This window comes from Lycium barbarum, chromosome 12 (assembly GCF_019175385.1).
Source record: "Lycium barbarum isolate Lr01 chromosome 12, ASM1917538v2, whole genome shotgun sequence".
NCBI lineage: Eukaryota > Viridiplantae > Streptophyta > Magnoliopsida > Solanales > Solanaceae > Lycium > Lycium barbarum.
In genome coordinates, this window is record NC_083348.1 from 102,449,482 (window position 1) to 102,461,126 (window position 11,645).

The 11,645-nt window shown below is 36.3% G+C and overlaps 1 protein-coding gene across 1 annotated transcript; it reads right to left on the minus strand.

Annotated features, from left to right (window-relative positions):
• Nucleotides 1-219: 219 nt before the first annotated feature.
• Nucleotides 220-10,416, minus strand: LOC132622225 (structural maintenance of chromosomes protein 4-like). The gene is made up of 28 exons (XM_060336790.1): nt 10,146-10,416; nt 9,606-9,695; nt 9,206-9,307; nt 8,950-9,126; nt 8,739-8,869; nt 8,402-8,480; nt 8,162-8,319; nt 7,824-7,899; nt 7,475-7,603; nt 7,223-7,367; nt 6,135-6,265; nt 5,695-5,847; nt 5,423-5,612; nt 4,959-5,092; nt 4,188-4,346; nt 3,445-3,753; nt 3,154-3,330; nt 2,957-3,040; nt 2,667-2,876; nt 2,462-2,551; nt 2,261-2,382; nt 1,937-2,092; nt 1,743-1,850; nt 1,598-1,658; nt 937-1,071; nt 759-846; nt 594-666; nt 220-510 (listed from the first exon to the last, which is right to left on the minus strand). Exons 1-28 carry the CDS (start codon nt 10,296-10,298, stop codon nt 390-392), a joined length of 3,741 nt encoding a protein of 1,246 aa, XP_060192773.1. The 5' UTR covers nt 10,299-10,416; the 3' UTR covers nt 220-389.
• Nucleotides 10,417-11,645: the final 1,229 nt, after the last annotated feature.

An 11,645-nucleotide genomic window follows, 5' to 3' on the forward strand; every position in this document is an offset into this window, starting at 1 on the left:
TGTATACGTAAGCAACTAAGATTAGAATCAACATTGCTACAGTAAAGGTTAATCCCACCCACTAGCTCAAATCCTAAAATTTTCAAGTAGCACAAGCACGGCAATACAACTGAAATCGCGCCACTAAGAAAAAATCGATTAGTGTTATGAAACATACGAAATTTGACTGTACCCATTGCGTTTATAAATATATTTTAGTTGAAAGTTAGTAAGTAACCATTAACCGCAAGCATAAAATTTCATTAATCATATCAGTAAGTGTTGTACTCGTTACATAAGGTATATACCACAATGACTTAACAACCAAATACAGAACTTACAATGTTAGCTTAAGGTATTAATCAGCACAGAGAAGATAGAAATTAGGGATCAGACTTTCTGGAACAACCTCAAGCAGCTTTCTGAGAAACTACAAAGCTTCCTGGATTGATGGTAATGCTCTTGGTGCAGTTATCTGTTTTGTAGATTCCAACAAGCCGATCTGCCAGCTCAAACATATTGTTTCTAAGGCTGCGTGTCGTCAAAACAAAAATTAGAAAACAATATCTGCTTAGTTCCTATTCCTTTGAATCTGACATACGCGAATACAGTACCTTATGATTATGAACTGTGCATCCTTTGTTCTGTCCTTGACATAATGCCCCACGATCGAGACATTCTTAAAATCTGTGACATGCAAGGAATCCACAAAGAAAGCATGAAGATATTGGGAGCTTGATCTTTATTAGCCAAATGCAACAAGCAGAAAAAGAGCATACCCAAAGCAGCATCAATCTCATCCATCACATAAAGCGGAGTGGGTTTATAGTGATGGAGTGCAAAAACAAGAGCCAATGAGCTGAGGGTCTGAAATTAACATTGTTATTAGAAACCGGATTGCTTCGCTAGAATGTTGCAGTAACATATAGATAAACCGTTGCCACTCTTGACACTCACCTTTTCACCACCTGATAGGTTCGCAATATTCTTCCAGCTCTTCTTTGGAGGTCTAACACTGAAAACAACACCTTCAGAAAACGGATCAAGAGAATCCACTAATTCCAGTTCTGCATCGCCTCCAAGGGTGATCATCTGGGGGAGATAACAGAAAAAGTAATATACTATATTAATATAGGTCTATCTTTCATGCAGGTAATAACTTAGACATTTTGCTATTTTATTTTAAAGGTTCTATTTAGTTATAATTGTTAACTAGCTATATGTTATGAACTGAAATAGTCCCCAAAACCCCAAAGGATAATATCAACATAGTTGCTTTTCCATAACAGAAAAAGAAATTTTTGAAAGTTCATTTCTTGGCACAAAATAAAAATCCCAATTTCTAAACAAACCGGTCCTTGCGCCAGAAATATTAGCAAATATCCAAATCAGACATGACAAGAAAATAAGAAGCAGCTGCCCTGCAACTACGGGGTTACCAACAGGAAAACAATCTAGGTGATGAACAATATCAGGATACCCTACTATCTTTGCTAAAGCACACTTCACTCCTCTATACCTATTAATCGCAGAATCACTTCCCCAGATGAAATTCAACACGAGTATTAGATGGGAAAAACTTTTATATAAGATACAAGTCAAAAATGAGCTAGAATACCTGATACATTTCTTTAAGCTTCAAAGATATGGTATTAAAGCCCGCCATGAACTCATCCAACCTACACAGATGTTATAAGCTAATGAAGGAGAAGCATTGGCATATGGAAAAGATAAATAAAAGTTGTAGGCTGGACGGAACTTACCTTCTCTTCCTCCACTCATCATATTGTTTTTTAATATCATCACGCTCTTGAGTAACAGAATTAAGCTCTTGAACTCTTTCATTGTACACAGATACTTTCTTCCGATACCTAGTGACAACAGAGACAATCAGAACTTAATATCAAGAGACATAGTCATTCTACAAACTTCTCTATAAATGATTATAAGTTCATACTCAGAGATCGAGTCAAGATTTGGGTTCATCTCTTTCAGTTGAGCCTCTAGAAGTGAAACCGTCTCAAGAGATGCCTTGAGATCACAAGTCTGACCAAGAGTTTCATCACTTAGAGTTGCCTGAAGCTTTTCTGGGTCCACCAAGTCTTTTTGAATTCTATACCCGGGGAAAGAAATGCAAAAGACAATTATTACAAACAAATAGAAGGATAACTAGATGAAGAAGTGTGTTTGTGTGTGCGTGTATTATGAAGAGATCGGAAGCTGGAGTGCCCCACAATGTGATAACATGTTTTGCCTTCGGAAAAGAATCTCCAGGACTTACTGCTCGATGTGCTTTGACAGAGCAATATGCAAATCATCGAGTTTTTTCTTGTATCCTTTCCCTTTGAGTTCCAAATCTTTATAAACCTTTTTCATATCTTGTAACTTGTACTCAGCATCTACCTGCAGCACTACTTGCATTAGATTACATAATCATTTATAAATAAAAGCAAGAAAATAGTCAGAATGAGTGCCACAAAACCTCTGATGATCGCATCTCATCCATAGTCTTCTTCAGACTTTCATATTCATTTTTAGCATCACCCAAAGCATCTTTGTGCTGATCAATGAGCTAGAAAATCATGAAAACAAAAACATTAGAAAACAGAATAGAAATTTGCAGACACAATTGAAACCAACTTGCACAAGCGTATGATGCCCATCTAAAAATGAAATAAAAGTACAACCTCCTGTATCTTTTTATAGTCCTCCTGAACAGTAAAAGCTTTCTGTTCGACCTCTTTGAAGATAGAAAGTAACTTCTCCTTCTCGGCAAGTAGATTTTCCTTCTCCTTCTTTGATTCCTCAATCCCTTTTGTCAGTTTTTTAATCATTTTCTGTCCTGTTTCTATCTGAACCTTGCGGCGGTTGATCTCTGTGCTCTTTTTGTCAATATCCTACGGTGGGGAAAAAGAGGTGTGTTAACAGTAAATCCCGTATCAAACTTAGGATGCACAGAGGTCAGTTTTCCACTTACAGACTGTATTTTAGTGACCTTTGCCTTCTGATTTTTCAATCGCTCGCCACCAGCATTCTCTATTTTATTCTGAAGTTCTGAAGCCTGAAGACATAAAACACTGGATTTTAAAACAGCTTTTGCAGCTAGCTGTACTTGAAACTAATTATAGAATGGTCTTGAGAAAAGGCCAAACTGATAGCTAGACATATTATCACCTTCGCTTTCAGCTGTTTTGAACCTTGTGTAAGCCTGTCCATTTCTTTTTCTTCAGCAGAAATGATTTTCTTGAGTTCCTTCAATCTATTAACTTCATCCTTACTGGGTTCTGATGCAATCCTCAAGTAATCCAGTTGCTTTTTTAGATCATCGCATTGGGACTTCAGACTGTCAATCTGTACGGAAACCAATGCATTTAGCTCTTATGGTGCAAGACAACATAGAGAGAGAAAATAAAAGTAGCCATAGAAAACAATTGTGGTAACATCAATAAAACGTGCAGCACCAACCTCCTTTTTGCATTTGGCTAGTTCCATCTCGCCATGAGAAAGAGCCTGCTCTGAGGCCTTGTAACACTTCACTGCATCAGTAATTCTTTGGCGTACATTATCCAAGTTTTCGGCGATACTTGAAAGTTCTTTTTCAGCATCAGATATAGCCTCCGGCGAAACACTAGCAGCTCGGATAGATGTGCCCATTTTACCGCCACGAGGCTTGCCCCCTCCACCACTCATTGTTCCAGATTTCTCAAAAAGAGCACCTTCAAGTGTTACAACACGGCGAAACTCTCTGTCTCCACCATAGGCAATACGTGATGCCTGAAAAATTAACAGTAATGCAAATTGCTTAGTCCAACAGTTCTGACTTATTATGAAAATAAGTATAACGCATGCTTTCTGAGTCTTGATGTACAATTATGGCAATCCTTACTAAAATAATACTTCAAATTTCCATGTTATTGTATGTCTTAAAATAGATAACTGGTGAACCTTAGCTAAAATCTCATTTCATAATCCAAGGGTTAGAATATTTCTCAATCTTTATTTTGGCAACACAACAACAATTATTCGCTTTTGTTATTCAGTCAAAATGTTGAATAACAACAACAACAACAACACCGCGTCGATCAGTCAAAATGTTGAATAAAGATAATAATACCAAGCAGGTCAAAAAAATGATGTGGCATGCAAAATAATCACAAAGCAGTTCTATTTCATGCGGAAAGAACTTGAAAGAATTATGTAAACTTCACCTGATCAATATCTCCAGCAACAACTGTATTTCCTAGTGCTGCAAAAAATGCTAGTTTCATTCTCTCATCTCGAACCTTAACCAAATCAAAAAGGCGTGGGACTCCTTCTGGCGTTCTAACTTTCTCTTTGATTTTAGGCAAATAATGAACTTGCTTTTCCTGCGAAAATATGTAAAATCAAAATATACATTTGAAAAAACACCAAGGATTTTCCTTTCCAGGGTCTCCTTCTCAATGGAGTTCAAAGGCCCATACCATAGATGTCAACTGAGTATTTTGGAAGTGCAAATTTTAAAGGTAATAACACACTTACTAGCTCAAGTAAAATAGATGTTTCAGCCCCAGTCAATGTGAGATTTAACTACTCTTTGAATGCAATATTGCAATAAAAGGATACTTTTGTTTAAAGGTAATAACACACTTACTAGCTCAAGTAAAATAGATGTTTCAGCCCCAATCAATGTGAGGTTTAACTACTGTTTGAATGCAATATTGCAATAAAAGGATACTTTTGTTTACTTGCTTAATTTTATCTTGTTGTAGCCAACTAGCATTAAAAAATACTACTCACTACCAAAGTATTGTGATACCCTCAAAAGGTCAATTTATGATCCAGCTTCTTATTTATTGTATTTAACTGCAGCAATCAAATTCTTTCATATCTCTGACAGAGGCAGTAAGAAGTCTCGATCCAATTAAAGAACCAGTTGTTAACTTCTCCAAAGGGAGTGCATAGTTTAAGAAGCTACAAAAATTAAAGGAGACATATACCAAAATCATGAAAGTTGCCACACCAAGGCTTTTGCTTCGAAGTAGCTCTACACAAGCTTGTGCTGCTGCCGTAGTTTCTACTACAATATAGTCAAGCCCAGCACATGCGGTTGATATGGCAACATCATACTTTGCTGTGGGAAAGAAAATAACGTGGAAAAAACAAAAAAAAAGAGTTGAATATATATAGATTAAAATCAATCTCAAAAAGTAAATATAGCTTGAACATAAATTGTGAGACGAAACTCTAAGCAAATGCCCAAAAATAACAAATCCAAGGCATCAGATACTCCACAAAACTAAGAAGGAAACTAGAAACCATCCTTTTTCCAGAATTTCCAGTATTTTATGGTCACATTATGTGCGCTACAGCTTAGCTCTCAATTTCACTAACTCTGAAATGAAACAATACCTAAGATAGCGAAGAACATGAACTAGTTTTAAATATAAATTGAAATGCTCACCATCAATCGCACCCAAGTCACCCATTCGACCATAAATGCCATCTATCACATTTGCATCCTTAGCATGCATTATTGCCTTTAGGACAGATCCCTGGCTCTTCTCAGATTCCATAACAGATGAAAGCTCAGTAAGCTTTTGTCTGGCAGATTGCTCTAGAGGTATCAATCTTTCTTGTTCTTGAAGGCATTCCTACAATCAGTCAAGTGCATCACAAGCGCAGAACACATCCAAGAGCTGGTTCAAAATGAAAAATGGTATTATAAGCACATACCTTTTCAACAGCTCGAGCCTCAAGTGCTTTAAGCTTGTGCTTCTCAAGCTCATTGGTGATGTTTTTTGTGCTTGCCGATTTCATCTCTATTCGTTTCTGTATTTCCACAATCTGCTCTTGTGCTTCAATATAAGCAGCACGACCAGCCTCATGCTGAAAGTATTAATGACTAACCACATGAGTGAAAGATTAAAAGCTAACTTAATGACCAACTAAGCAATTTAAACATGTAGTATTCTGGAAAAATTCTTGTGGGACTTGACATGAGGTAATGCACTCGGCATTTTAAACTTCTATGTTGGGATAATCGTGACTAAAATGCTTCATGCAGCTTCAGTTAATGAAATGCAGCTCTCATAGGTAAGTGATCATTGTTGTAAGGAAAGAGCTGTTGAAGCATGAGTAGGGAGGAGACCATAAATGTGATAATCAGCAAGTACCTTCTCATTCAAAAGTTTACTTTCAGTTGATGCAACTTCAAGCTTTCCCTTGTGCTCAATTAAGTTCTTTTCCCAAGGCTCTAATTCAGATCGAACATCAGCAAGCTCACTGCGGAAGGCCTCGGTTTCAACTATTTGCCAACAATTGCGCACAAGAGTGAGACCAATTTATTTTGATAAGTTAGAGCTAGACCAATATATAAGGCTGTTCTGAGCAAGTATCAAGGGCTTGATACAAAAGTGATCGTATGTAATACTTTGATTGCTAAGCATCTAACTCTTATCAAACAGCAGCAATAGGAACAAGCATCAATTATCAAAGCAAAGAAATATATTCTAAAGAAGTCAGTAGAAAAGGCGACTTTTTAAATGAGAAATAAGTCAGAAGCTTAGAGTTGGGAAGGCTTTTGAGTGTGATGCCGAGATTTATGAGAAAGCTGGCATATATAAGGGGCACAAATAAACCAACAACCAGATAAATAATTTTCATGTTATGTAACATGCAGCATAATCTCTTTGGGGTCAATGAGGTACACTATATGATACATAATAAAAACATATAGAAATTCTAGGACTTTTGGACGGAGATGAGTGTAAATGGAGTGACATGACAAATGGTGATTAAAGGAGATAAAGGGAGATGAGGTAAATCTAAAATCATTCAGAGGAATGTTATTTCGAGAGATCTAAAATCTATATCAACGAATTCGGCTTTAACAAAAACATAGCACAATGGACACAAATATCCTTATAACGATACCATCATACCAATTACTTAGAATTAGGATTAGTAATTGTTATTGCTGTTGCTGTAGCACTTACTTCTGATCTTCAGTTTGTCAAAAGTATCTCATTCTGGTCAGGAACTTATATGTCTATGCAGAGATAAGTGTTAGATCTAGAGGATCCCTAATGGACAAAATAATGTAGGAACAGTCATAAGGATATAGCCGACCCCAACGAATTGGAATTGAGGTGTAGTTGATAGATTAATTAATTGTAAAATGCTGTATAATGGCAATAGCAAGACAAATTTAGAATATCTGACATGCAAACCTCTAAGCAAGCACTTGGTTCAAGTACACTACCTTTAGAATTCTCCTTTATTTGCTCTAATATTTTCTCCTCATCCACCAAAATTTGTTGCAGGCGAGGAATATCTTCCTCCAGTTTTGGAATAAGATTTGTAGACTCCTCGCACTCATTAGTTGTGTCAGTAATTTTACGAGAATCCTATCATCAATGAAACAAAAACGATTGGATTACATGTAACTAAGAGCCTCTTCTTCGCAAATATTTATTTATTTGTTATCAAAGGTACAACTTTCAGCATATCGTACCTTATCAATTTTATCAGTCAGTTTCTTTATCTTCTGCTTCAAGTGATTTAAATCTTCTCGATACTTTACATCTTGCCTCTCAAATTCCTTGAACTCATCCTTGCAGCGCCTCAGATTGTTATCAAGCTCCTAAAAGTTTCAAGCAAAATAAATCTGAACTATTTGACCATTGTAATAGTACTCAAGCCAATTAATCAAGGTACTTTATTAATGATCAACTCAACAAGTAGGAAAAGAATCCATCCCATTCTGGTTATATCAGATTTAAAACCATAATATCGTAATACTTACGAATTCCCAAAGAAACCAGGATACTGTGCAAAGGGTATACACACTTTTTATTCCATACCTCTTGTCTTTTCAGATACTTTGAATGCTTTGACTCAAGGTCCTTCAATGTTTTGCTATTTTCCTTAATTTTCTCCCTGAAAAGTAAAAAAAAAAAAAAAAAAAAATCATTGAGTTCGACTCTCAATGAAAGCACCAATGTAATGAAGGGGATTGTATTGAAATGGAGAAATGTAATTAGAGGCACTGATAGAAGAGTTCATCTCCTTTTTTGCAACAAAACTAAGGAAAAAAAGGGATAACAAAGAAGGAAGAGAGGTTCCAGATTTATTCTAAGTAATCAACTAAGAAAAGGAATACAAAGTTCTTGCATAACCCTAATAAATTATAGTAAGCCACCTTTCGTTTTTCAGGTTCTCTTCCTGTCTAGAAATGTTCGCCTGCATCTCTGTAATTCGAGCTGAATTATCTTCAAAAGCCAATTTTGTTGCTTTCTCTTGCCATTTGAGAAGTGATAATTCTTTAAGCATGTAGGCTTCTGCATCATTCTTCACTCCCTGTTATTGAAGAGGTGGACAGTATGAATGCATTTCTGGGAGCTCAAGCATATCATACATTATGTAATATGTCTAACCTTACCTCCAAGTTATCTCTTTCTTTCTCAGCTAACTTAACCATTTGAACAACACCAGACCTTCTTTCATTGAGGGCTTCTAGCCTATGAGAGCATCAAGAAATAGTGAATGTAGATTCTAGAGGTATCACATGCATCACTTTAGGCACATAATCTTCTCACTAAGTACACACAACATGGTCATACACAAGGGATAAAATAAAGAGCATAGTAAGGAAAAGAGTAGCATAATATTATGATATCACAAGATTCAGTCTGAAACTAAAAAAAGTCTAATGTTGAAACTAAGAATTCAACTACTTTTTTGTGCCAAAAAATTTTCATTTCAGAGAAAGAACTAACTGCTTAAATGATTCATCAATCTTCTCAACGTATTTGTCGGTTCCTATAATATCCTCCAAGTACTCAAGAAAGCCCTCATCATGTGGTCCTTGTCCCTTAGGCTTCATCAGTGATATTTGTTCAACCTCGCCCTGCAGAAGAACCACCAACTTCAATTCCATATGCCAATGTGTGAAATTAGCTAAGGTCACATGACAAAAACAATAAAGACCTGAAGAATCAGAAACCGGTTGTTATCTAAATCAATCCCTTTCCCTTTCAGCATCTTCGTGACCTCTGTAAAGTTACTTGTCCGGTCATTGATATAGTACTTAGAGGAATTATCTCTAAACGCCACACGTGTAATTACAAAATCACTTCCAGGAACAGCTTCATATGTCTCATCATCCTATTTAAACAAAAGAAACACTCAGAATATGACAGAAAATCTAAATAGTCATCTTGGAAACAGGAAAATCCAAAATTACCAAATCAACGATCTCCTGAAAATGAACAGATACGCCGGCACTTTCCAAATTCTGGTGATTAGTTGAATTGTGGATGAGCTCTGACACTTTGTTTAGACGCATCTGTACAGTTCATCAATGAATTTCAAATTGAACAAGTATACAGCAGAACAGTCCATTTTAAAAACTTGTTTCCCCTGACCTTCAGGTTAGAGAATTTTACATCAAAGGTAACTAAACTCGTGATTAATGTCTAAAACTTTTTCGCACAACTAATTGGTGGCATAATCAACTTTTACTTTATTCATTAGAAGAACAGCATATAACTTATAACATTGAAATCATCTTCCAGTTTTTCAAAATCAAGGTGCCAAAAAAAGATGAAATTCAAAACCAAAAAAAAAAAAAAAAGTATTCTTACCTGTTTGGCCCGCTTTCCAAACACAAAGAGCATTGCGTCAATGACATTACTCTTTCCACTACCATTAGGACCAACAACTGCAGAAAAGCTCTGTCCAATAGGGAATTTTTTTAGATAAAGGGAATGAACTTAATATCTAAAATACTAAGGGTGTGTTTGGTATGACGGAAAAAATATTTTCCTTTGTTTGGTTGCACTAAATATCGTTTTCCTCAAAATAGGAGAAAATGTTAACAAAAACACACTAACGCATATCCAAATCACCCCCGCACTATCCACCCACTCCACCTGTCACCTCCCAACCCCACATAATACCACCACCTGACCTACCCCACCATCAAAAGTTACACTCCGAATTCAAAAACACATCGCTTTGATTTGAATATATGCAAATGCTCTTAAAAATGACATTTTCCAACTTGCATACCAAACACAAAAAAGTGAGTAGGAAAATCACATATTTTGTGTCATACCAAACACAGCCTAAATTACAAGTTAATTTGTGAAATACTCAATTACTGGAAAAAAGCAAACCCTAACCTTGTGGAATGGGCCAACGCGTTGTTCGCCCGCGTAAGATTTGAAGTTTCTCATGACCATCTCTTTAATGAATAGCCTCGGTGGTCTAGATCCAGCACGACTTGACTCATTAGTCGATTCCTGTGAGTTCCAAGTTTCCATATCTACGCCCATTTTTACTTTGCCAAAAATTGCTTTGACTGTACTGTAAAAGAGGACTGGTCAACTCCGGGGAAGTGCTGGACTAAAAAGGAGCGTGAGACAAGATTACTTTTTGTTAGTTTGAGAGAAAGAAATGAATTTGAATTTTTAACAAGAACAAGAAACATTTGGGCGGGAAAGTTCGTTCGGGTCTTATAATGGGCTCTTGTATTTCAAAACGTTGGTCTAATTTCCTTAAGCCCAAACTATTCATTGGGCTGCCTCTTCTATGCCAATAATACACCTTCATTCCAGTTAATTTGAATTTGGAAGGACAATTCACACGAATGTCCCTATCTTGGAGTGGACTTTAAGGTGTCGTTTGGTCATAAATATAATTCACTTTTTTCGGTAAAAAAAATTCACTTTTGGGCGTTTGGCCATAAATATTCCGATATTCCGAATACAACTTGAAGTTGTATTCCGGAATATCAAAAACTCAAAAAACTTGTTTTTCAAAAAAAAATCATTTTTTTATAACTACATTTCACCAAAAACTACAATTTCAAAAACTATGACCAAACACAACTCCAACTTCAAAAATTCCAAAAAAAAGTGAATTTGTTTTTGGCATCTATGGCCAAACGCCTACTAAATTTTTCCCACCTTATTCGTAAACCAGCGAATAAGGATACTTTGGCCCACAAATTTTCATTAAATGAAAAACACGGGTAAAATTTTGAACACCATTAATTTGAGGGGTAAAAATTATGAGCTAATTGCCCTAAAAAATACAAAATATTTACCCGCCCATGCCCCCTCCCAAATTATTTTCGCTTCTACCCCACCGACTGAAAGTATTTACTCAGCCAAACCCCCTCCTCTGCGTGATATCATCGCAGTATATTTATATATCACGATGGTATCATGGAGGACTAAGAAAACGACTGAAACAGTCCTCCATGATACCATCTCAGTATATTTATATACCATGATGTTAGCATAACTGGGGGCATCTCGGGTAAATATTTTTAATTTTTTCTAGGGGCATGAAAATAATGGAAATATGGACAGCTAATTTTTTTATTTGAGGGGGCATCCGTGATCTTTCCCCAAAACTATTGACCAGTCCATATGAAGGGCAATCCACACACACACACACAAAAAAAAAAAAAAAAAAAAAGGAATTTGAAGCATCTTACAATCCAAACTATTAAGTCATTCATCTTCAAACATTTCAATGGCGAAAAAAGGCAATTCGATGATTAAAGCATCCCGCGTTAGTAGGGTTTGGGGAAAGGCTGCACCCCAAAGGGTGTGATGTAGACAACCTACCCTAATGAAAACATTTAGTGCCCGCGCCCGCGGCCCATAAGCTGT